Source organism: Exophiala xenobiotica (assembly GCF_000835505.1).
Source record: "Exophiala xenobiotica strain CBS 118157 unplaced genomic scaffold supercont1.2, whole genome shotgun sequence".
Classification (NCBI taxonomy): Eukaryota; Fungi; Ascomycota; class Eurotiomycetes; order Chaetothyriales; family Herpotrichiellaceae; genus Exophiala; species Exophiala xenobiotica.
This window is the reverse complement of record NW_013562493.1, coordinates 4,631,275-4,652,756: the sequence shown is the minus strand read 5'-3', so window position 1 is coordinate 4,652,756 and position 21,482 is coordinate 4,631,275. Positions and strand designations below refer to the sequence as shown.

Sequence of the window (21,482 nt, the reverse complement as noted above, 5' to 3'; positions counted from 1 at the left end):
ATCTCTAGTCCATTTCCGATCACGACGCCTTGCTGAGCAAGACGTCCTGTAGACGACACCAGTCCTGGTACATACCTATTACAGGAGGCAACACCGGCTGGTCAGAGCCTCGTTGATCCAGCATTCTCATGCTGCCCGGCGTCTTCGTTGCTAGGCCCTGTTAATGCTATTCGATCATAATGTCATACTACTTTGTAATCATTTCGCCCACCGACACTCCTCTGTTTGAGTTGACTTTTGGCACTTCCAAGGCTGGAGGTGACGGCGTCGCTCGGTTTCGCAATGGAGAGACATCGCGGTACATGAATCAATTCATCGTTCACGCAGCTCTAGATGTGGTGGAGGAAGTCCAATGGTTGACTCCCAACATGTGGCTCAAGGTCATCGACAACTACGCCCCGACAAACTCCCACATCAGCTGCTTCATCACGGGCACAAATGTCCGCTTCATGCTCCTCCACCAACCATCAGCCATGACGAATGCTTCCGCTGGCAGCCGGACCTCGACCATCTCGTCAACCTCGATTCCTCAAAATCCTACGAGTCCCCAGACGGAGGAAGCCATCCGCCAATTCATGAACGAGGTCTTCGAACTGTGGGCCAAGACATTGATGAACCCATTCTATAGTATCGGCAAACCTATCAAAAGTCCCGTGTTCAGGCAAAGAGTTACTGCTGCTGGCCGAAAATGGTTATAGTGGCATGTTTGAGAAAGAAAGTTTCTTTGTTTGACCCGTTGTTTGCGGCCCACGCTGGTCAACGTAACGACAAAGAAAGGCATCTACGCCAAAACACCACTACACCCCCTCAAGAGATATTGCTCGCGCAAGGTCTGATTATTACACACAAAGTCACGGAGTGCGAACATGAGTCTTGAGAATCAACCGATCGCTTCATCAGAGTCAGCCCTCCGTCACAAACTTCGCCACGCCATCCAACCCGACACCGCCCAAGGCCTGTACAGCTTCCACCCTTAGACGACTTGGAAAGCCTTCGCTGAGCATCTGCCAACCCACTTCGCTTTGCGACGGCGAACATCCTTTTCCCAAAACGCCAAAGCAATCCAGCACGAACAGCCACCTCCAAGGCCCCGAGGACAATCATGGCGCCGATCAGTCTCGTTGCGAGTGACATCCCTGAAGCGATTGTCCGACGTTCAGCCGGCGAGTATCTCTCATGGCCATTGTGGGCACAGATTCTCCTTCCAGTACTGGCCGTGACGCTCTGGATTCCAGCATATTTCATCATCGAGCTGTTCCGAGGGTGCTCTTGCCTCCGATGACGACGACTTGACAATCTTTAAGCTTTGCGACAGACGGATGACTTTCACTGCTCCAATCATACCGTGACCGGCCTTGGCACGGGTAAAGGAAAACCCTGGTTGACGCGGGCGCCGCCGTGATTATTCGATTTTCTAGAATATCACGCTGGGATTTGAAGGGATGGGCGGGTTTGGCAAGTGCAATCACAAAGCACGTTACTAGTATAGATTGGTATGAGGGACTTGACTGCAACAGGCTGTGCATGCGTGCTTTGAATGCTCTATCTCCATGGCTTCTTCTTCGACCGGTGGTGAGCATGCAATGACACCGTTGAAGTAATGTGGTGTCGGTCCACCACTAATCTCTCTGAGGATCTATCCATCCCGCTCTCTTCTGTATGTGCCAGCTGCAAGTAACGGCGCAGGCTTGATGACGCCTCTGTAAATCCGTCGCCCGCCACGACGTCGTTTCATATGCTCCGGTTGTTCTCAATCCAGGTTTTAATGTTTGGCCAATTGCTTGCGCGTTACGCTTGCGAGGTCGCCGACGCCGATCTCCCAATAGCCCAGGCGTATTTCTCCTCCACAACAGCTAACATAGCTTTTCATGGGCCCAAAGTCGGGCAGATTGCGAAATATCAACATTTCCATGAGATCTCCGACCACCTCTCGTTGCGCTTGGTTTCCACCGACATGTCCAAGCCCAGGAAGAGACCAAAGGGGAGCCCGTGGATCCCTCGAGTGTGCGCATGTTTGTTTCTCAGACGGCTAGCTCCTCTTGTCCACCATGTTGACCTCCCGGTCTAGACGTCGACCTGCCCCGTCGAGGTGCTTCCATCTGATACCAGAGTTGGTGGGTGTACCCCGGAAAGAACCTCGCTGGTCTGTTGTTCATGGTGTAAAGAGCCCAGACGCACACCAGGGCTACAACAACAGCCATGACGGCGATGAAGATGGCGATCTCTAGCTCCATTGTGACACACGGCGCCTGGCAGGAAGTAGAGGATCGTTGGATGTTTGTCAAGGATAGTCCCCTGTCTCAATGAAGATGGTGGTGGTGTCAGTCTGTCTGGCTGTATTGTTCCGCAACGACGTATGCTCGCACTTCATCAGAGGTTCCCCTCGCTTGCGTGTCTGCTTAGTCGTCGAAATGCGATGCGATGCGATCTGCCGAACTGGTTTGATCCCATTGTTTGCCATGATGATGTCGCCGAGGGGTCGACAAGGAACAATCATGCACGGCCGCATTCTCACTTTTCAAAGACATATCATCACTCTTCCAAACGCTCCATGAGTCAAACATCTCGCAAACAACTTTTCTTCTGCTTTGTCTCCTCACTGCTCAATCATCGTCTGCCAGTAGAAACCCAATCATCCGGTGTCTCCTTCCTATTGTGGTGATACAGAGTCAATATCACCTTGATCGCTCCTACCTGACCCTACCTCCCTCTTCCCTCAACATGAGTCTCGGATCAAAAGGTCCCTCAGATAACCCTCTCGGCTCCAAATGGCCCAGCACGCAGATAGCTTACAAAAAGCTGTTCAGTGCTCTGGGTGAATCGAGACTCCACAGCATCGCCCCACGAAATCCTCATCCTCAATCGAACAACATGTCAGATCAACCAAGACTTCGTGCCGAGTGGGACAGAAATGCGGATCATTGGAAGAATGCTGGCCTGTTCGCCCCAAAAGACTTCGAGCCTGGCGACCTGATATTTTCCGAATACGCAACCATTGTGTGCGACTCAGATGAGCTGGGGCGACGCCCTTGGAAAGATCGCTACCAGATGAGTCGAGAACGCTGGGACGAATATCTCACCACTATCGCGGCGATTGCAGCTTCGGCCATGCCATCGATACGCGGCTTCCTAAAGAAGGGAACGATAGCCGGCCTCGAATACCCTGCAGACGCCGATTGTGCCCTCGAGCGCGAAGCTTACCCGAATCATATGACACGCTGGGACTTCTTCGAGTGGTGCGGCATGAGTTTTGGAGAAAGCACCTGGAGAGATGAGACGGTATGGAGAGGCCTGGCTCGAATTCTCGAGGATGCTCTAAGACTGCAGGATGACAGGGGAAAATGGGTGTACGTATTCGGACTGCTGGTCGGCCTCATGAATCATGCATGCCATCCTAACGCCATTTACCGGTGGGATGCCAAGCAACCAGCTGGTGTCGTCGTCCCTGCTGTCACTCTCCAGGTGTATGCTGTGAAACCAATTAAGAAAGGGGAGGAGATCACAAGATCATACCGTCCCCTAGACGGGACCGTTGACGAATATATCGGCAGCCTCCGCTACATGTTTGGATTTTGTTGTCGTTGCGATACCTGTGTGACCTCTGAGCAAGACCGCAACTTCCGCATTTTGAGGAAGGATGTTTACAACCTCAGGGTGGAATGGTCTACCCTCGGCAAGGATGTCCAACGGCTATCGAAAATGTATCGAATGGCTGCTCTTCTGCTTGACGGATATTTCTTGCTCGACCTCAACCATGAACCAGTGGGAGAACTTTATTTCCTGCTGATTAACATGGCGTTCAGTGTCAGCGACGCGATTCGCGCCTACTATTTCGCCATCTGCATGAAATTCTGGTTTGCCGAACGCAACGGTCGTCCAGAGGCCGAACAAGCGACCAACATGATACGGGGAATACAGAATAACAAAGAGGCAATTGGCGAATCCACAGAAGGACACTCGATCTTCGAAGATTACAATTTGATCCAAGAGGGCTTGCCTCAATTGATGTTCATGTTGAACCACAGTCCAGACGACGACGTGTACCGTTGCTTGGAAGTAGTCGATGGCTTGGTCGAAGAAGTTCCTGTCGAAGTCAGCAAGAAAAGATGGGAAACAAAGCTCGAGTCAGAGCAGCATAGGGCACAGCTTTGGGAGAAGAGCATTGATGAGCTCGCCAGAGAGCTAGAGGGCGAGCCGACAAGCACATCCAAGAAGAATAAAAAGCCCAAGAAGAGGAGAAAGGCCACCAATACGACGAAAGAGGAGGACACACCTTTAGCAGAGGTCGCTGAGACAACCAAGGAACGCGAAGAAAGCCTGCCTCAACTCGACGAAGCCATCTCCACGCCTGTCCGAGAAGAAAAGCCTGTAGCGCGCGAAGTCCGAGGTCAGGTCGATACCAAAGTATTCCCTAAGCACGAAGCTATGGAGATACTTAGTCAGGCTGCATCTATGGCCGACAAGGTCTTCGATGGCGGATATGAGACAGGTGCGGCAGACGGAAGCGTCAATGAATCACCTTTGGCTGTTCAACAAGACTCAGACCATCTGGACAAACCGGAAGCTGGCCATCTGAACGTCCCTTCGGTGAATGGTCACGACTCTCCGACATCGCGAAGCGTTGAAGACTTGCCACCATCGCAGTTGGACGCAGTTAACTTTCTGTCCCAGTTTGCGGACATGGGCTCCACGAGCAATGATGGTCCAGGAGCCATCGTGACCCCGAACGAAAGTGAAGATGAGCAGAACACCAATGATTCGAGTGCAGTCCCATCACACTTCTCGCCTAGAGGTTCCAAAAGCCCTCCTACAATTCCACAGCCTCTCGTCGCGCCATCTCCCGTCCGCTCGCCTTCGGCCTCCTTAGGTGGCGATTTCACTACCCCAAGACCGCAGAAAGAGCCATTCAAGAGGGCGAATCCTCTCTACAATCAGCCTGAGAGGACAACCAGACGCTCTGAAGCTGACGAAGCAAGCTGGAAGATCGCAATGCCTCGTAGACGGCGGAACCAAGCTGGTGATCGAGCTTCCACCCCTGCTCGCCATGAGGTCCAGAAGAATCAACAGGTCAAGAAAGGCCGCAATGCACCAGCAACCAAGACCTTCCGAGACTGTGCCACGCAGACCGAGCAAGTCTGCATTTCGACACCAGGCGATCGTCAAGTAAATATCGACCTGGAAAAGAGGGTTGCAGAGCTGGAATCCAGGAACCAATTCCTGGAGGCTGTTGCCGGTCTTGTGGCCGAGAAAGATGCCCTCGCCACGGTTCCTTTCGTGTGTCCGTTTGGTGCAGAGGACGGCACATCCAAATCAGCATGGCTTGCCTGCGCTGCCAGCAGGGAGGCCCTGTGTCACAATCCCCGTGACGTAGGCCACCTCCTTGCGGCCAAGGATGGTGTCGGTGCGCGTTTGGAGGGGTTCGTGCTTCGTGCACGACGAGATTCGGTCTGTGGGCGTATGGAGGGGGAGAAGGAGGTGTTCGTGGCTGGAGGTCGCCTTCGGGCGCATTCCTTCGGGAATGACGCTTCGAAGAGGGACTTCTTGAAGCAAGCAGAAGTCAGAGAGAGCAAGGAGTATTGATCCCTGGTGCTGGGTCGCTTGTGTGTCGGTGCGTGCTTATGCTTATGCTTGTGGTGGTGCTGGTGCTGGTGTGCTTGCGGTGCTGTGTGCTTTTCTTGGGTTGCTGTGCCCCCAAAAGCGTCATTTCCAGAGTTTTCCAAGTTCAATTGCATGTTTTAAATAGCGAAGAGATATCTCTGGCGGCTGGCCGCTGGCTGAGACAAATAAAAGCATTGATTGACTTTGGTTTCGGAATGATTCGCTTTCACGGCGAAGCATCGCTAGGATATACTTAGTGAGAATGAGATGCAAGACTTCCGCAGCACTCACTGCCTACTGGATGTTCTAGAGGTCAGTACAGATCAAGCATGCCGATGAAGTATCTCTTAACGAGGCTGAACTTGAGGAAATGTCGTCGACAGGAAGCCGTGAAAGCTTGGTTCTTGGCGCCGGGAAATCTTTCCTCCGGGCAGTTCGCCATGTCAAGTTAAGAGTCGGACACTATTACGAAGGAGCAGGATAACATCGATTGAGAAGAAGAGGTTTTCAAGCGCAACACGAACTACGACACGGTTGGCCACAGGAAGAGATCCAAGTCCAAGCTTGGGATGAGGTGCGATTAGAGACTGGCGGACGACAGAGCGAGAAGTTTTGTTTTAGCAGCGTCGGCCAGATTGACCGGGAAAAGCACGTCGAGGCCAATACCAGAAGGATCAAGTTTCTGGCGGACGTAGTACCTCAGCGACAAGTGTGCGACCGACTTCATTAGACACGGTGGGCGACATAAGTCCAAATCTAACAGCAGCAGCACATTGAACCGGGTATCTACCTACATTTCATCTCAAGCAGATTTGGGCTTCCCTCTCTACCTGTCAACTTTCTTCCCGGACACAACGCCATCTTCGCTACAAAGTACTCCCTCCTCCTCTCTCATCTGTGTCTCTCCTTGCGATAGAGAAGAGAAAGAGAAAGCCATGTCTCACGCCAAACGAAACACTTCCCTCGCGTTCTTCACGGCGCACGAACGCTCACTGCTGCGATCGAGCTGGGGTACGCAATCGACGCGTCTCTCGCGCGATAGTTTCCTGCCATTTGGATACTGTAGGCTCTGTTTGAGTCTGGCCGTTGACCCCGTGACGTGTCCCGGCGAGCATCATGACTCGGACTCGGAATCGAACACCACCGGCGGCACGACGGGCAATGCCGATGGCAATGTCAAAGTGCACCTCTTCTGCAGAGAATGCGCACTGAACGACCTCATGGCTCAACGGAAGGAGATCAAACGCCTCGAACGCGAGGCCGAAGTTCGAGAGAAGGAGAAAGAGGACGAAGAGACGAGAGCCGAGGAAGAGCGAAGGAGGGAGGAGGTGGAGAGGTTCGAAAGGGCGGAGATGGGCTATGACGAGACGACGGCGGCGGGTACGAAGAGGAAGCGCGACGTCGCTGCTGCTGCTGGTGCTGCTGAAGAGATGCACGCACGCACTGCTGCTGCTGCGCCGGACGCAAACGCAAACGCAAACGCAACAAAAAAGGCAAAGAAAGATTCCGAAACGAGTTTCTGGATCCCCGGCTCGTCCGAAGTACTTGCGTCGCAGTCACGTTCACAACGCTCCTCCCGCGCCACCACCGCGAAACTGCACCCTCTCTGTCCGGCGAGCACGCCTGAAAACAAGCATCCCTATTCGCTCAAGGGCCTGATCGCGGTCCGATTTTCGACGGAACAAAGCGAAAGCGCAGGCGACCAGAACAAGACCAATACTAATACTAGTAACTGTACAACGACAGGTGCTGCCCCGATCTGCCCTAGTTGCAAGAAGATGCTGACGAACACGTCGCGGGCGATGCTGGGCACGGCCGAAAACTGCGGCCATGTGGTGTGTAAAGGGTGCGCGGATCTACTCTACGGACTGCGTGGGCGGGACAGCAACAACACCAAGATGAAGAACACCGGCACCACCACTCAAGGACAGGGACCTGGACATGCACAGGGACAAGCAAATGAAAAGGACTTCGTCGTCGGCTTCGGCGGATCGCCACCATCAGAAAGGATTGCTTGCTATGTATGTGAAGCCGATCTCAGCGGCAACCAGAATCCGAATCAGAATCAGAATCCTCTCGATCATGATGGGAATGGCAGCAGCAGCAGCCTCCTTGAAGGACAACAAAATGGAAGCGCGGCCAAGCCCGCAGCAAAAGAATCTCGAAAGGACAAGGCCAAGAAGGAGAAGAAAGTAGGCAGGCTGGTCGAGATCAGTTGCGAAGGGACTGGGTTCGCGGGTGGTGGGACGAACATGGCGAAACGAGAGGGTGTGGCTTTCCAGTGCTAACTACGGTAACTGGCAGACCAAGCAACGGAAATGTGTGGTCTGCGATACGATGTACAGGCACCGAACAGATATACAATTGTACAGTCACCACTCGGAGAACCTCTCCAAAATCGACCGGAGAATGCATTGAAATTATCGTGGTCCGTGGTTTCACGTTCGATCATCTTATTCTCTTGTTCCCAAGGGTATCAATCATGCCAATCGGTCTCGGAACATACCAATCGAGACAATCAAGAAGAACATACATCGTAGAGCCACCCAAATATCATATCCACCCAATATGCAATGTCGTGATCCTGAGGTTGTCAAGTCGTGTGCCGTAAACACCTTGCTAGTTCCCAAAATGCGACCGTAAACTCATGACCGGCATGACTCGATGCATTCCAAGCACCCGGCAACGTCGTTCTAAACACCACTGTCCAGAATATGCGCCCAGTCAATACGATTCATTCACGTCATAACCTTCCCGGACATGATTCAATTGTCGAGACGGCGGCCTCATGTCACCGGGGCCAGTACCACTGCTCGCACGGACAAAACCAGAGCTCTGCCTTCTGCCAGGACCAGGCAATTTGCTTGTCGCACCGCCTAGACTGGTCCGCTTGGTCGGGCTTGGAATGGCCGACCCAACATCGCTGCCCCTTTTGGCAAAAGTTGTCCGTCGGGGGGTCGGGGTCGCTGCATCTTTCAAGTCCGTCGAGGCAATCTCACTGCTGTCTTCGTCCACTGCGCCGTCATACCCGTAGCTGCTCAGACTGCTCTTCGGCCGAACTCTATCCGTCGAAGCATTCGGGGCAAAGTTTGCTCCGACGCCGCCACCTAGGGTTGCTCGGAAGCCCGAAACGCTCGCCCGACTACCCGGACGACTGTGGCTTGGTGCGAACGACGACCGCCCTGATATCCCACTCGCTCGAGACGAAGGTCGTAGCGGCGGGGGTGCGGCCATGTCGCCTCTTGTCGGAGATGGCGGCTGATTTTGACTCAAGGACAGCCGACTAGGTTTTGGTTTGGGTTTGGAAGGAGATTCTTGCGCCTTGTCCGGTAGTGACTCTGCTCCACTTATGGTACTGCCACCAGTACGTTTTCGGGTACGAACAGTCACGGATGATGGGATGTGAGTGCCCAGTGCCGAACCTGATCTGGGAGACATCTTCGGAGGAGTATTTACAGGAGCCGGAAGTTTGGACCTTGCGTTGTGCACACGTTCCTCCAACTTTTGCATCTTGCCGCGCAGGTTTCTAATATGGATGAGCGATGCAGATTGAGGTAGCGCGGCTGATCGTTGAGGAAGAGTGGTCTTTGACAGACTCTGACGAAAGGAAGATGAAGGACCAGTCCGCGATAATGTCGAAGGTCCACGGACATGGCCGTTGGGCCTTGTGTTGGAGACTGAAGAAGCTGGACGCTGGATGCCGGACCCATTCGTCGTAGACAGTCTTTTGGGAATGCCTGGAGTTGTCAAAGGTTTTGAAACATGGCCGGACTTGTCTGATATGGGTGGTGATGGCGGAGTTGGCGTATCGGAAAGTCCAGAAGATGAAGCAGTCTTTGCGGGCGGAGTGTCGAATGTAGGGGAAGAAGCGTTCGTAGTTGTAGGCGACAGTTCGGAGCGAGGAGATGAGTTAGTAATGTTTATAGGTTGCAGTGTCAAGTTCTTTCGAGCTGCAGCCTCTGCTTTCCGTAACTTTTCTTTGGTGATGTCGGTCTCGATCTTGAGGTCGGAGAGCTCGTCTCTCAACCTTTGCGCCTCGATGCGCAGGTCTTCCCGTTCTTGTTCGGTTGAGCGCATTTCCTCTTCCAGTAGCACACTGCGCTCAATTGTTTGGTTATACTTGGCCTCCATATCCTCTAGCGAAGACTCGGTATTTCGTTGTTTCTTCTCAAAGTCATCATTGGCAACCTCGATGTCGCGCAGGCGCATCTGTAGCGTGCGATTGATGTCTCGTAGTTCTGTAATCTCTTTTTGTAGCACATTTTGAGCGTTTGAAGCCTCGGTCTTGGATTGCTTGTATTTGGCCTTCCATTCGTCTACTTCATATTGGAGATTGGTGGCCTTCTCCTTTAATTGACGTTCTCGCTTTTCGGACGCTTCAATATCCTTTTCCAATTCTGCTTCAAGTTCTTTGCTGGATGCTTGAAAGTCTTCCAATTCGGCTTCTAAGAGCTCATATTGCGCTTTGTAGTATTTCAGGGAGTCTTCCAGGGATGCTCCCGGTCTGGGAGGGGAGGAGGGGACGCCATCGGATAGGGGCATGTTCGCGTCAGTCGTGTCTTTCAAGTTGTCGCAATATTGTCACTCTCCGAGCAGGTATCTCTTTGTGGAATACGAAAGAATCGTGGTTAGGATATCATTTGCCGGGGTAGGTCGTCGTTTGCGTTTGTTGGTCGATCCGGGGTGTTTAGAGATTGAGGGCGGTGTGGACGGGATCGTTAAGGCCGTTGCTGGTGGCCGTGATGGTCGACGATGCTATGCTGCTAGAATTAGTATTACCGTTTCGCTGCGCCCGAAGGCGATGGTCGTCGACGCCGTATGGGATGCAGATGGCAATGGGTTGATGCAATGTCAAAAGGGCGGCCACCGTCAACAAACGTCAATGCAGGCCGCCAGGCAACGCCGCGACCTAAGAAGCCACGCTAGATCGCAGCCAATAACATCCGGCTGTTTCTATCACCTACCACCTGGACTCTCACGACTCTGTATCTTTGTTATTAATTCTCCTTTATCATAATATGACAGACAATACAGAGTACAGAGCGAATACTTTCATTGCGCCGTTCGCTTCTATCAACAACTCCATCTCATCGTCAAGCGCCTCAAATCCCTTTGACCATACAATCATAAAACATCCCTTAATCCTGACCCCTCGACGCCGCCATCATCAAACTGCCTCCTACTGTGTTTTCAGCTCGGGCGATTTCTCACCCTCGGGCGCCTCGAGCGGACCAGGCCTTGCGAACACTGCCCCGACCAAAGACAAGATATTGTTGGCGCGCAAAAACATGAGATAGAACAACGTCAACCCGGTCACGATAATCTCCTCTCTCAGCTCCCTAGAGTCCGCTTTCGGGCCCATAAATTCGAATCCGCCCAACTTACGGATCGCCCAGATGTTGACCGACAACTTGGCCACGGGGTTCTGGTGCTGATCCACGCAAACAAAATCCCACTTCTTCAGACCACAGCTGCTCGTCCAAGTCATGGGGACAGGCTTGTCGTCGTCCGAAGAAGCATGTGACAAATACGTGTACTTTGTGTGGAACCTCTTGAGTGCTTTCAGTGTGCCCTTCTGTCCGTGAACCTCATATTTCGCATTGATGGACACGCAGTTCAGCGTGCCGGTACCGACAATCTCGTCGGTTGTTGCGGATTTGAAGGTGAGATGCGGCCATCTGATCGCCCGGCAGTGGATATTGTAGAGGGGCTCAGCCGGCTTCGATTTCTCGGTGACGATGGCTTGATACTTTCTCCAGGAGAAGTCGACTTGTAGCTCGGTAGGTTGGGACGAGGTGGACAAGGTACTATTAGATTGAGGTATGTCATGTGCGAATTCCATCTCGGGTGTGTGCTTGTGGGTATAGGTTATCTCAGGTTTGTCGTTCGTGATTGCTTTTGGCTGGGAGTTTTGCTGGGAGTGTTGCTGGGAGTGAATAATATAGACCGACCATTCATCACGGCCACAGGCCCATATATACCACGAGCATACCTACTAGTATTCTTTCATCATCGTATTCAGTATAACGATGCGCTGCCGCCTGAAAGATCCCGTCAACAGGGCTCAGTCACCAGCCTGGCAATTCGAGCTAACCACTTTGGGTTCTATGTGCCGCTCGTCCAATAGCATATGAATTTCACCATCGGACTCAGCCTCAGGCATCCACGGCATCCAAAAACCACAGCACAAACACATGACCTTCGTGAGGCTAACACCGCATAGTGGCATGGCATTCGTCAATATCACTAATCCGGTCATTATTGCAACACCGTTCTCAATTAGTAGTGAACTGGACCCTCTGAGCGTTTGAGCTTGGTCTCAGCCTCAGCCTCCGCCAACTCCTGGCTTTTGCCGGTCAAGTCACATCGCTTTTGACATGGGCTCGCCGTTGCTCTCGGCTGGTACTGGGAAATCCACCTCATCTCAGACGAACGAATATGCCCCGGATATGGCGTTCTCATCTCTTGATCCTTCAAGGTCGTGGCAGCTGAACGACGTGGCGACGGTAATGGTCTGGTCAGCGCCACAGTCATTATCTACTTTTGGAGCTGTATGCCCTGCGCCATTCTGATTATACCGCTCCATCCTCAGAAAATCCGGCTCTTTGGCAGGCTCTCGTAGTAGGTTGGGGAACATACGATCCACGATAGGTTTGCATGTCGGTAAGCAGGCGCAGATGATTCCGATGTTGATCTCCAACGAAGTCCAAGTCGCCACCAGGGCGAGGTATCGTCCCAGCTTGGCGCGCGTACGTTCAAGGGTGATATGAAGAACCCAGATCCGCAGACCGGCTGCTAAGCAAGTACTATAATCCCCAGTCGGTCAGCGACATCTGCTAGTCTTTCACACACCAAGAAGGTGCACTTACAAAATTCCAAGCAGAAATACCAACATCAGCCAGCGTTTCTGTCGTGTCGGCAGATGGAGCGACCTGATCACCGGAATGGGGATCATCCAAACAACCAACGCAGTGATCGTGTTGAAAGAGGCTGAAAACATCCAATATGCTACAAGATTGATACATCGCTCATTTCGGGTGGCGGTTTGCCAGAGTGCTCGCAAGGGCAAGCATTCGGTGGCCGCAACAACGGTCGTGGCAATTGCGAAGCTAGTGACAACCGCGATCATTGTATGTATAATCCACCGCTGCCATTGGCGGATGACTATCGTTCGGTATTGAAATAGGAAAGCATTCTGGACCGACATAACGGCAAGTGGATAGACGAGCTTGATGGCCCATGTTGCCTAGAGCGGTGTCAATCTTGAGAAGTGCCCTGGCTTGTCATTTGTAGTCAAGAATTACCTTCTGCGAAACGCGGAGTTGATGCTCGGTCAAGTCGTCGATGCGCAAACCGAGACCATTTTGAGATTCTGTATAAATTTAGTAATGACCATGGAAGAACAGGACAGGTCGATGCCGTACGCCAAACAATAAGCGATGTCAGGACGGATGGTTGTAGCAACTGAGAAGAGCAACAAGTAGTCATCAATGCCGAATCGCCTGATCACCGTCACTCGTGTATAGATTCGCGCAGAGGTGAATAAGATGCTGAGTATCGTGAATACCAATGAGATTATCACGGAAGTCGTGCCACTCAGCATGACTGGTTTGCTGCAAACCGCTTGTGCTCAAGTTGATTGAAGGCATATGCAGTCTGCTGTAGCTTCGTGGAAGTTGGCAGTGACACAGTCCTGGGACATTTACGATACAACCAGAGCATTTCGTAGAGCTCAGGGAGCACGGTCGAGGTCACATCAAGGTGCCATCTCCATTCCGCCTTCGGGAGGGTGCAATTGGTAACAGAACCGCTCTTTGAGAGTAATCGCACAGTTCAAGTATATCCAGCCCACCAGCGATTACAAATTTTGGCATGTCAGCGTGTGCTCAGGCCATGCCCTGATCAAAAGTGTTGCACTCGTAGAGTTGCTGGGTCGGGACACGACACTAGCGAAGGCCAGACCCAACGTCTCCCGAGTATTCGTCAAGTCATCTTCGATGAATAGGTTTTGGCTCAACCTTGTATTGAGCCACATCCGGATTTTTGATCGTTGGCGGCCTGTCATCACCATGTCAGTGGAAGTATATCATCGAAAAATGCCCCATCCACCTGCGCATTATTGCCCGTCCTTACTCATGCATTTGAGTGAACATTCATGGACAAAAAAGAATCGGACGGGTAATTGAAGGACTGGAAGGCAGCATTGCGCGCATTGATTCTCGCTGCGCAGTACCATGGTGCGCGACGAGGTAAGTGCTTGAAAAATTGCTTCGCGAGGTGGGTAACATTTTATAGGCCTTTGTGCCTAAGGTGCTTGAGGTTGTTCGAGCGCAGCACGTGGAGGCACCTGCCCATACCTACCTAGGTGCTTCAGGTAAACAGAACGGGAAAACACTGGAATCGCCCACGATGGCGCACTCTTGCGGAATCAAAACTCATCAGCTTGAGTGGCGACCGTATATACAGTACGACTGGAGGAAGAGATACAACATCACTTCCGAGTTGTTTCGATTTGACCCATATACCTGCGGCTGCATATTCAGACTCTCACCCTTTCAACAGAAGGCTTTAGACGCAAGAATCATGAATATCTACTACTCCTCTTCATCATCAGCGCATGATGGGCCTGCAAGTAACACGTGCAAAATAACTTGAAGTTGAAGCTCGCATAAGCTTTGCAGTCTAGCCGTGGCTAATAAGTTCTCGGCCACAAGGAAATACGAACAAAGGCTTACCTACTCCGTCTGGCCCCGGAGATGGACCGTGACTTGCGGCAGAAGGGGTGATTCTCAGCTTGCGAACAACCTGATTCAGACACGGACATGCGTCAAACGCACCTCGCCTTGCTTACCACAGTACAGAGTGTCAAGCCGAGGATCCGGTCAGCAGGAAGGATTCTTCAAAGACCGAGAAATTGCCAGACGCAGGAGGTGGAAATACCTACCTAGGTACTACACGGTTGACAACGGCGTCGTACTCCGTACCGTGTTCAGGAGAAAGTCCTTCCAAGGCGGCTGTCCAAGCTGTCTCTGCTGTCTCCAGCGTGCTTGAAGGACGCCACGAGCTTGGCTTGGGGGCAACGAGCGGCCTCCACCCAATCCTCCAGACCAACCAATTCGTGGGGGCAAGCTTCCTCATCTGACCGGGGAATGTCAGTCGAAGATGCAGTGCGAATTGCCGACCCTCGTACGACGGAGTGGAGGCTAAAGCCTTTGACCAAAAAGGTCGTATGCGAGGAGAAGCCGCCCATCCGTCTCCATTCTTTCAATTGCCTCCCGCACCTCCCGACTCTTGGCTGCAACATTGTCATGCCGATCCATGACTCGATGAGGTTGGTCTGCTCCTTGAAGCGAGCAAAGATCCCCAAGCTTTCCATACAAACCCCGGATCAGACATGCTGGAGGGTCCGTCATGCCCCATACACGCCATGTGCTCCCCACCCCGATCAACACCGACGGCAGTCACTGCGGCCAGGCGCCGTGGGTGTGGTGATGCGATGGCCTGGTTGACTGTGCGCCCCCATGATTTCATGGACGATGGACCCCGCAGATTGATCAATGTACGGAGTTGTAGAAGTACAAGAGCTGCGAGCCTTGACCTGTCTGCTGAAGCTGTTCTGCTGATCTCCTCTCCTGGTTGTGAGCGCAGTCTGGAAAGAAGACAACTACTCCTGGTGCTCTTCCTCTTTCATTCCAGACACTATTCTTAGAAGTATTACTCTCTGTGTGTCCTCAACAACAGGTACAATGGCCTCAGACGACAAGATCACCGATGCCCAGCTCATGGGCGAGAAGCAGGGCACCTTGCATGAGGAAGCCATGCACTGGGGGCAATTGACCGAGGAGGAAGTCCACGTTGAGAAGAAGCTGCTACTGAGAATCGACATGCTTATCATGCCATTGGTCATCCTGGTCTATTTGATGAACTACATTGACCGGTAAGACGGCCGTCCTTCATGCTTCAGCCGTGACCGGCATGCTAATGTTGCCTCCGCAGAAACAATTATGCGGCTGCGCGACTGCAGGGTCTCGAAAAGGACTTGAATTTGAAAGGAGACCAGTATCAAGTCGGCCTGAGTATCCTCTTTGTGGCATATGTAAGTCCAAACGTCAGGTCAACATGAATGCGAGACTGTGACTGACAACCGTCTAGGTCCTCATGCAAGTGCCTTCCAACCTGCTTCTCAACTACAGCGGCCGACCCTCGTGGTACCTGGGGTTCTTCACCGTCGCATGGGGTCTCGTGTCTGCTCTTACCAGCCAGGTCAGCACGTACGGACAAATCGTTGCTTGCAGATTCATCCTCGGACTTGTTGGTAAGTTCCAACATCTCTCCTTCCCTGCTTCTTTCTTTATAGACCTTTTCCTGACTTTCCTCCAGAGGCGCCCTTCTTTGCCGGTGTCCTATTCTATCTCAGTAAATGGTACTCGAAGAAGGAACTTTCACTCCGAATGGCCATCTTCTACTCTGGCTCCCTCATCTCCGGCGCCTTCGGCAACCTCATCGCGGCAGGAATTCTCTCTGGTCTCGCTGGTGCGCGAGGCATGTCTGCGTGGCAGTGGTTGGTAAGTCCTTATTCCTCACAGAACAGCCACAGTCCTCTGTTCTCACAATCCACAGTATATCATCGAAGGTTCCATAACCGTTTTGATTGGCCTCATCATCGTCGTCATCCTGCCCGACTTCCCCGACACCTGGGGTGCACTCACGCCTGAAATGAAGCGCGTCGCGAACCGTCGTCTGGCCATCGACGCTGCCGAAGCCGACGTCGACGAAGCCGGTGCCATGAGCCAAGTCCAAGGCATGAAGCTCGCCTTCCTCGACCCCAAGACCTATATCCTAGCCATCGCCTACCACGGTATCACCGGCGCCGCTGGCTTTCAGAACTTCTTCCCCACGCTCACCGCCACCCTGGGCTACAACCACGTCATTTCGCTATTGCTCGTCGCACCGCCCTACGTCTTTCTGGTCTTCTACTCATTCCTGCACAGCTGGACGTCCGACAAGGTTGGCAACCGCTTCTGGTTCTTCATGTACCCCATCCCCGTGGTCATCGTTGGCTGTGTCATCTTCATGACCACCGACAGCTTCGGCCCGCGCTACTTCAGTCTGTTCCTCTTGAACTTTGTCTTCGCCATGAACGGGACCTGCTACGCCTGGATCTCCAACGCCATTCCCCGTCCGCCAGCCAAGCGCGCCGCAGCTCTAGCATTCGTCAACTCGGTCGGCAATGCGGCGAGTATCTGGACCCCATTCACATACTACGCCGGGCAGGGCAACCACTATCCTGTGGCACTTGGCGTTGTGATTGGCTTGATGGTCCTCGCAGGAGTCAGTGCCATCGCCTTGAGATTCGTTTTGGAGAGACAGAACAAGCAGCTCGCTAGGCTTGAGGATGAGAATGTGCAGCTCAGCGAGCGCGAGTTGGCCAAGTTGAGAAAGACGGCCGAATTCGAGGGCATCGATATCGCAGCCGCAAGGAGTATGCAGAAGGGTTATCGGTTTATGATCTAGACTGTGACCTCTGGAGTGAGTGTGGTACCTGTCCAACGTCTTTTGATTTTGCCAGAAGCCTTGAGAGCCAAACTGTCTCTCTGCCGTGGCAAAGCAACAAAGACTTGAGAACGAGTCAGCTCCTCCAGCGACCTCAAAAGATCTGGCCAATATCCGACACCTTGGGAGCGAGGGTATGTACCACTTTCCTGTAAATAGGCTGTCTCGCGACATGCAAGAGGAAGGAGACAGATCATGGGTTTTGTAGTTAATCTCCTCAATTCATGAGTTAAAGCTGTGATCAAGCCCAATTCACGTAGCTCAAAGCATTGTGTGATAGTAGTCCTACACTAACATCAATGTAATCTACAACAAGTGACGGGGCGCAGCAGCAGCTCGAGCCGATACCCCTAGATCCAGGCCGGTTCGTGAACCATACCTAAGAGATCTCCAGGTCCTCAGTCACACCAACAGATGCTGAACCAGCCCAACCCAACCCAACCAGCGCCATGCTGCCATTTTGATTTCGATTTTCCTTCCCAAGCTCAACACATACGCACATACGGTGTCAAAAATCAATCGAACCTGATTCCCGATTCCCCTTAGACCATTCACACATGTCACAAGAGTGTCCACGTCGTCATGTCCTTGATGATCAACCAAGGAGCACCACCACCTGATCACTCAAGCAGTAATCTCTTCATCTTCTTCATGTTCTCTCCTTTGCCGCCACTCAAGCAGTAGTTTCTCCATCTTCTTCACGTTCTCTCTTTGTACCTCTCTTTTCCTCGTTTTCAGCTTTGTCCAACAACTGCATCAGATCCGAGATGTAATTTCCCAGAGTTTTATTGGAGGCCAGGTTCTTGAACAGCGCGTACTTATGGCTGCCGAACAACTGCTCAATAAGTTTGACACCATCCTTTTCGAACGGTTGACCATGCTTGTTCGCATACCGAGCGAGATTGCGCAATATCATGACGCTCATCCACGCAATCCCACATGGCTGGGGAGGATGCACTTCGGTATCGAAAGCCGTGTAATGGATGTGATGCTTGATGGTGGTGGGCTCCGGCTCTCTCCCATCGAACGCCACTTCATGCAGTAGCTTGGACATGGCCTCGGGCGTCGCCGGGATGTGCACAGAGAGATGGAGTGTGACTTCGCGGCCAGTCGCGAACGGAGATCGATGCTTACACTGATGCCATCGACAGATCCGGTGGTTCGGCAAGTCTTTCTCTGCGAATTGACCTTCAACTGTTCTTTGAATTCCCATGTGATCGGATATGAGGTGAGCGAGCAACTTCTCACGACTGGAGTACCAGGTGCTGCACAAATACTTTTGCGTCAGGCGCGATGCTTGGTCCCCTTGCTCTGGATGAGTGATGTGCCAGAGACACTTGTAGTATGGGCGACCATGCACGTCGACCAATACTCTGCGAGGCTTGATACCCTTGATGATGAACCTCGCTTGAACTGGGCTGTTAATGACCTGCGCTTGAGCCGTGCTGAAGGTGGTCGACACGTTCTTAATGAAGTCGGCGGCAGGGATGGGGTTGTGCTGTACGAATCTCTGCTGGTAAGCTTGCCAAATGGCGATTTGCGTTATGTCGTCATTCGGAGACTCTTCAAAGCAGCACCGTAGCCATCTGGAAGATCGCTCCGGTTCGTGATATCGCAAGAGCTCAACGTAGAGTTCGTTGGCAATGGTTGGTACTGGACATGGTAGTGGTGACGTTTTCGCAGGCTGCCTGGCTATTATGGATTCTTCACGCGTGATAGACTCATGCAGCAGGAGGGACGTCAAGCGGCCGACCATTCTGGGTAGCAGCCAAGGAATCTTTGTCAATAGCTCGGTGTTATTCTCCGGCATGGCTGTGTATTCGTAGAGGAAGTCCAGTGTGGTCTCCATAAGCAAATCATCGTCCAGGAGAGTGAAATTGAATAATTGGTTGACGGTCGCAATTGGTATGTCGGTCAAGCGGTGAATTTCTGGCGTATCGATGCCGATGTTGTTGATGGCCCGAATGGCCGAAATGAGCGTTGCTCGATCGCTAGACTCCATGTAGGGTATCAACGATAGATACAGGGGATCTTTTGGTACCAGCGCCCAGTATCTGGTTACATGTTCCAGAACTTCCAGCGCAGATAGTTTGAACTCGGTCAGGCGAGGTTGGTCGGGCAGAGTGATGGCGATAGTAAGACAGTCTTTGAACAGCGGAAATCTTGATAGAAAGATCGCGTTGTCCGCGAGAGTGACCATGTTCCGAAGTACAAGGATGGTCTCCTTCAGGCGGTCCAGTTTCCGAGATGTGTCGGTATCTTCCACATTTTCGTCAACCACATTTGTTGAAGTAAGCTGAATACGCTCCAGGAGATTCTTCGTTCCGAAAGCGGCGTTCAACGTATTCAGGGGGAGTCCTTCATCATCCTCGTCGTAGGTGACATCCCATTTCACGCCGTACACGAGCTCGGTTATCTGCAATGCCTTCTCCAGCAGGGACTCGGCAAGGTATGGGAATCCTTCAAACTTGTACTTGTCACCACGCTCACATGAGACTTTGACGAGGTGGTGTAGCGCAAACTCCTCCTCTTCTGGAATACCAGATCGCAGACCATAGAGACATCGTTGATAGATGTTCGGACCATTGAGCCCTGTAGGCACGACTTTTCTGGAATCCTTTTCATCAAGACCAGGTAGCAGCTCGAATTTTCGTGCGGCTTCCCTCAATTTTCTCGGGTCCTTCTCCAACTCCTTTTGCAACTTTTGTTTGGCCTTGTTTGTGTGGAATTCGGGGTCATTGCCAGGTGTCTTCACTTGCTGAAGAGTCAGTGGTCTGCTCAGGCTTGGTTTGTAATTGTTGAACCAGTCAAATGTTGGGTTGTAAGGGTCGCTGGCAGTGTTCTGATAGACTTGCTGTTGTACAGGGGGCGCAGATGGAGAGTCTGTGGCTCGAATGTTACGCGTGCGTGCTGGTTGAGTCTCTGGTTGGTACATTTGAGTGCGCTTGGGATCTTGTCTCAATTGACCTGCATCTGAATGTCAGTAAAGACCCAAAAATGCGTGCACGCGTTCACGTCGCAAAGGTGGACGCGTGAAGCACGACATCGTGCAAGTGACTACAAATTTGGCCACTTACGCATAGGGTATCTGCTTGCACTTCCCGGCTCTTCGGATTCTGTCTTCTCCTGCTTAGGCGTCACCTGTTCCTCATCGGCAGAATCAAAGTTGCCATCGAGTGCCGCAGTCGCAGGCTCATTCGCCTGTGAGCTGGCGGGAGCATAGTTCTCGAGAGTTCTTGTCCGCAAGTTTCCTCCTTTCGCACTTCGATCCTCTAAGATCTCTTTTGGAGGTGGCTCTTCGCCCCAGTATGTCGCGATTTCATAGGCCCTGTTAAGTAAAACCCAGTCAGTCTTAGACGCTCCCACTGGCACGACAGAGACAGAGACGCCGATTCACTCACGCAAGGTTCTTGTAATACACAGTTTTCAGTTGAAATGTCATGACGCCTTCATGATTCTTGCCAAACCCGAACTCTCTAACCAAGGTTCGCCATTGCATGCGCTCTGCTGACAGTGCATCGTAGCCGCCTCTAGCAAGGACCAGCTTGTACAATTTGTGAAGAGATATTGGACGGCCGCTGACCTTTCCATCGCGGTCAAAATTGGTCCTATGAAAGTCAATATTGTGAACGACGGTGAAAGGAACTCCTCGCTGGTTACGTACCCTCGTTTTTCATGGAAAGCTGCGACATCGTTGAGGAATTCCTCCTCGTCCTCAATGATCCTCTGAGGTGGAGGTGCCATGTTGCGCGGACTTTTTGCTTTTAATGCGACGCAACGGGGCTACCGGGGTAGAGTGGAATTGTTACCACCGGCTGTGGTCATGTCGCGATCAGGTTGGAGATTGAACAGGAGAGGCTGCTAAAGAAGCGCGTAGCGATCAGGACGAGCAGTAGACTAGTCTGGCGAGAGAACGAGTGAGGGAAACTATGCAGGCTGTCGATGGTAGATTGTCACTTGTTTCGACCCTTTCACTTCCATTTCACTTCCACTCCGGCGCGCAGTCTTCGGCTGGAGTTTCCTCTCGGCTAACATGCCATTTGCAGAACCACAGCACACTCGCTGGATGCCTCGATGTGCGCGATGCATCATATTTCTCGTGATTCGTTTCTTCCACATCTGTGCACATCCTTCATGATCGTATGAATTTGCATCCCCGACATTGTCTTGAACAGCATGTCCATCTCTGAAAGTTCCTGCACATTTTGATGTTTTACTAACCCAAATTTGACTAATCATGCCTTCTCAAGGATCTCAACAGCTATCCCAGTCTCCTATGTGTCTCCCTTTGTACAAATTTTCTTATGCTACAGTGTCAGCGGAAAGTATTG

At 52.1% G+C, this 21,482-nt stretch overlaps 8 protein-coding genes across 9 annotated transcripts; 3 read left to right on the top strand and 5 right to left on the bottom strand.

Moving 5' to 3' along the window:
• Positions 1–179: 179 nt before the first annotated feature.
• Positions 180–698, top strand: PV05_03951 (uncharacterized protein; the record flags this gene model as incomplete). Its single annotated transcript, XM_013464637.1, has 1 exon — positions 180–698. The coding sequence occupies one exon, from the start codon at positions 180–182 to the stop codon at positions 696–698; it is 519 nt and encodes a 172-aa protein (XP_013320091.1).
• Positions 699–4,767: 4,069 nt separating this feature from the next.
• Positions 4,768–5,906, bottom strand: PV05_03950 (uncharacterized protein). Its single transcript, XM_013464636.1, has 2 exons — positions 5,890–5,906; positions 4,768–5,840 (listed from the first exon to the last, which is right to left on the bottom strand). Exon 2 carries the CDS (start codon positions 5,730–5,732, stop codon positions 5,352–5,354), a length of 381 nt encoding a protein of 126 aa, XP_013320090.1. The 5' UTR covers positions 5,733–5,840; positions 5,890–5,906; the 3' UTR covers positions 4,768–5,351.
• Positions 5,907–6,091: 185 nt separating this feature from the next.
• Positions 6,092–8,022, top strand: PV05_03949 (uncharacterized protein). Its single transcript, XM_013464635.1, has one exon. The coding sequence runs from the start codon at positions 6,534–6,536 to the stop codon at positions 7,884–7,886; it is 1,353 nt and encodes a 450-aa protein (XP_013320089.1). The 5' UTR covers positions 6,092–6,533; the 3' UTR covers positions 7,887–8,022.
• On the bottom strand, positions 8,001–10,430 carry PV05_03948 (uncharacterized protein). Its single transcript, XM_013464634.1, has one exon. The coding sequence runs from the start codon at positions 10,138–10,140 to the stop codon at positions 8,323–8,325; it is 1,818 nt and encodes a 605-aa protein (XP_013320088.1). The 5' UTR covers positions 10,141–10,430; the 3' UTR covers positions 8,001–8,322.
• A 209-nt stretch (positions 10,431–10,639) lies between these two features.
• PV05_03947 (uncharacterized protein) lies at positions 10,640–11,620 on the bottom strand. Its single transcript, XM_013464633.1, has one exon. The coding sequence runs from the start codon at positions 11,438–11,440 to the stop codon at positions 10,778–10,780; it is 663 nt and encodes a 220-aa protein (XP_013320087.1). The 5' UTR covers positions 11,441–11,620; the 3' UTR covers positions 10,640–10,777.
• Positions 11,621–11,694: 74 nt separating this feature from the next.
• Positions 11,695–13,401, bottom strand: PV05_03946. 2 transcript variants are annotated; one of them, XM_013464632.1, is made up of 4 exons: positions 13,023–13,401; positions 12,903–12,970; positions 12,468–12,844; positions 11,695–12,404 (listed from the first exon to the last, which is right to left on the bottom strand). In XM_013464632.1, exons 1-4 carry the CDS (start codon positions 13,084–13,086, stop codon positions 12,023–12,025), a joined length of 891 nt encoding a protein of 296 aa, XP_013320086.1. In that variant the 5' UTR covers positions 13,087–13,401; the 3' UTR covers positions 11,695–12,022. The 2 variants fall into 2 exon arrangements, with proteins under 2 accessions (XP_013320086.1, XP_013320085.1); XM_013464631.1 differs by having other exon boundaries at positions 12,468–12,970.
• A 1,746-nt stretch (positions 13,402–15,147) lies between these two features.
• Positions 15,148–17,389, top strand: PV05_03945 (uncharacterized protein). Its single transcript, XM_013464630.1, has 5 exons — positions 15,148–15,535; positions 15,595–15,694; positions 15,751–15,913; positions 15,979–16,163; positions 16,219–17,389. Exons 1-5 carry the CDS (start codon positions 15,345–15,347, stop codon positions 17,110–17,112), a joined length of 1,533 nt encoding a protein of 510 aa, XP_013320084.1. The 5' UTR covers positions 15,148–15,344; the 3' UTR covers positions 17,113–17,389.
• Positions 17,390–17,391: 2 nt separating this feature from the next.
• On the bottom strand, positions 17,392–21,107 carry PV05_03944 (uncharacterized protein). The gene is made up of 4 exons (XM_013464629.1): positions 20,816–21,107; positions 20,553–20,759; positions 20,229–20,479; positions 17,392–20,118 (listed from the first exon to the last, which is right to left on the bottom strand). Exons 1-4 carry the CDS (start codon positions 20,893–20,895, stop codon positions 17,825–17,827), a joined length of 2,832 nt encoding a protein of 943 aa, XP_013320083.1. The 5' UTR covers positions 20,896–21,107; the 3' UTR covers positions 17,392–17,824.
• Between the last annotated feature and the right edge of the window lie 375 nt (positions 21,108–21,482).

What these genes read in the sequence shown, in the direction of transcription:
- PV05_03950 (XM_013464636.1), bottom strand. Translation starts at nt 5,732, where the DNA reads ATGCAATTGAACTTGGAAAACTCTGGAAATGACGCTTTTGGGGGCACA.
- PV05_03949 (XM_013464635.1), top strand. Translation starts at nt 6,534, where the DNA reads ATGTCTCACGCCAAACGAAACACTTCCCTCGCGTTCTTCACGGCGCAC.
- PV05_03948 (XM_013464634.1), bottom strand. Translation starts at nt 10,140, where the DNA reads ATGCCCCTATCCGATGGCGTCCCCTCCTCCCCTCCCAGACCGGGAGCA.
- PV05_03947 (XM_013464633.1), bottom strand. Translation starts at nt 11,440, where the DNA reads ATGGAATTCGCACATGACATACCTCAATCTAATAGTACCTTGTCCACC.
- PV05_03946 (XM_013464632.1), bottom strand. Translation starts at nt 13,086, where the DNA reads ATGACTACTTGTTGCTCTTCTCAGTTGCTACAACCATCCGTCCTGACA. An exon ending in GACATCGCTTATTGTTTGGC is followed by an intron (nt 12,971 to 13,022) that starts GTACGGCATCGA and finishes AAATTTATACAG; the next exon opens with AATCTCAAAATGGTCTCGGT. An exon ending in GTATTTCTGCTTGGAATTTT is followed by an intron (nt 12,405 to 12,467) that starts GTAAGTGCACCT and finishes TGGGGATTATAG; the next exon opens with TACTTGCTTAGCAGCCGGTC.
- PV05_03945 (XM_013464630.1), top strand. Translation starts at nt 15,345, where the DNA reads ATGGCCTCAGACGACAAGATCACCGATGCCCAGCTCATGGGCGAGAAG. An exon ending in TTGATGAACTACATTGACCG is followed by an intron (nt 15,536 to 15,594) that starts GTAAGACGGCCG and finishes TTGCCTCCGCAG; the next exon opens with AAACAATTATGCGGCTGCGC. An exon ending in TGTCTGCGTGGCAGTGGTTG is followed by an intron (nt 16,164 to 16,218) that starts GTAAGTCCTTAT and finishes CACAATCCACAG; the next exon opens with TATATCATCGAAGGTTCCAT.
- PV05_03944 (XM_013464629.1), bottom strand. Translation starts at nt 20,895, where the DNA reads ATGGCACCTCCACCTCAGAGGATCATTGAGGACGAGGAGGAATTCCTC. An exon ending in GCTTTCCATGAAAAACGAGG is followed by an intron (nt 20,760 to 20,815) that starts GTACGTAACCAG and finishes TGACTTTCATAG; the next exon opens with GACCAATTTTGACCGCGATG. An exon ending in TGCAAGCAGATACCCTATGC is followed by an intron (nt 20,119 to 20,228) that starts GTAAGTGGCCAA and finishes ATTCAGATGCAG; the next exon opens with GTCAATTGAGACAAGATCCC.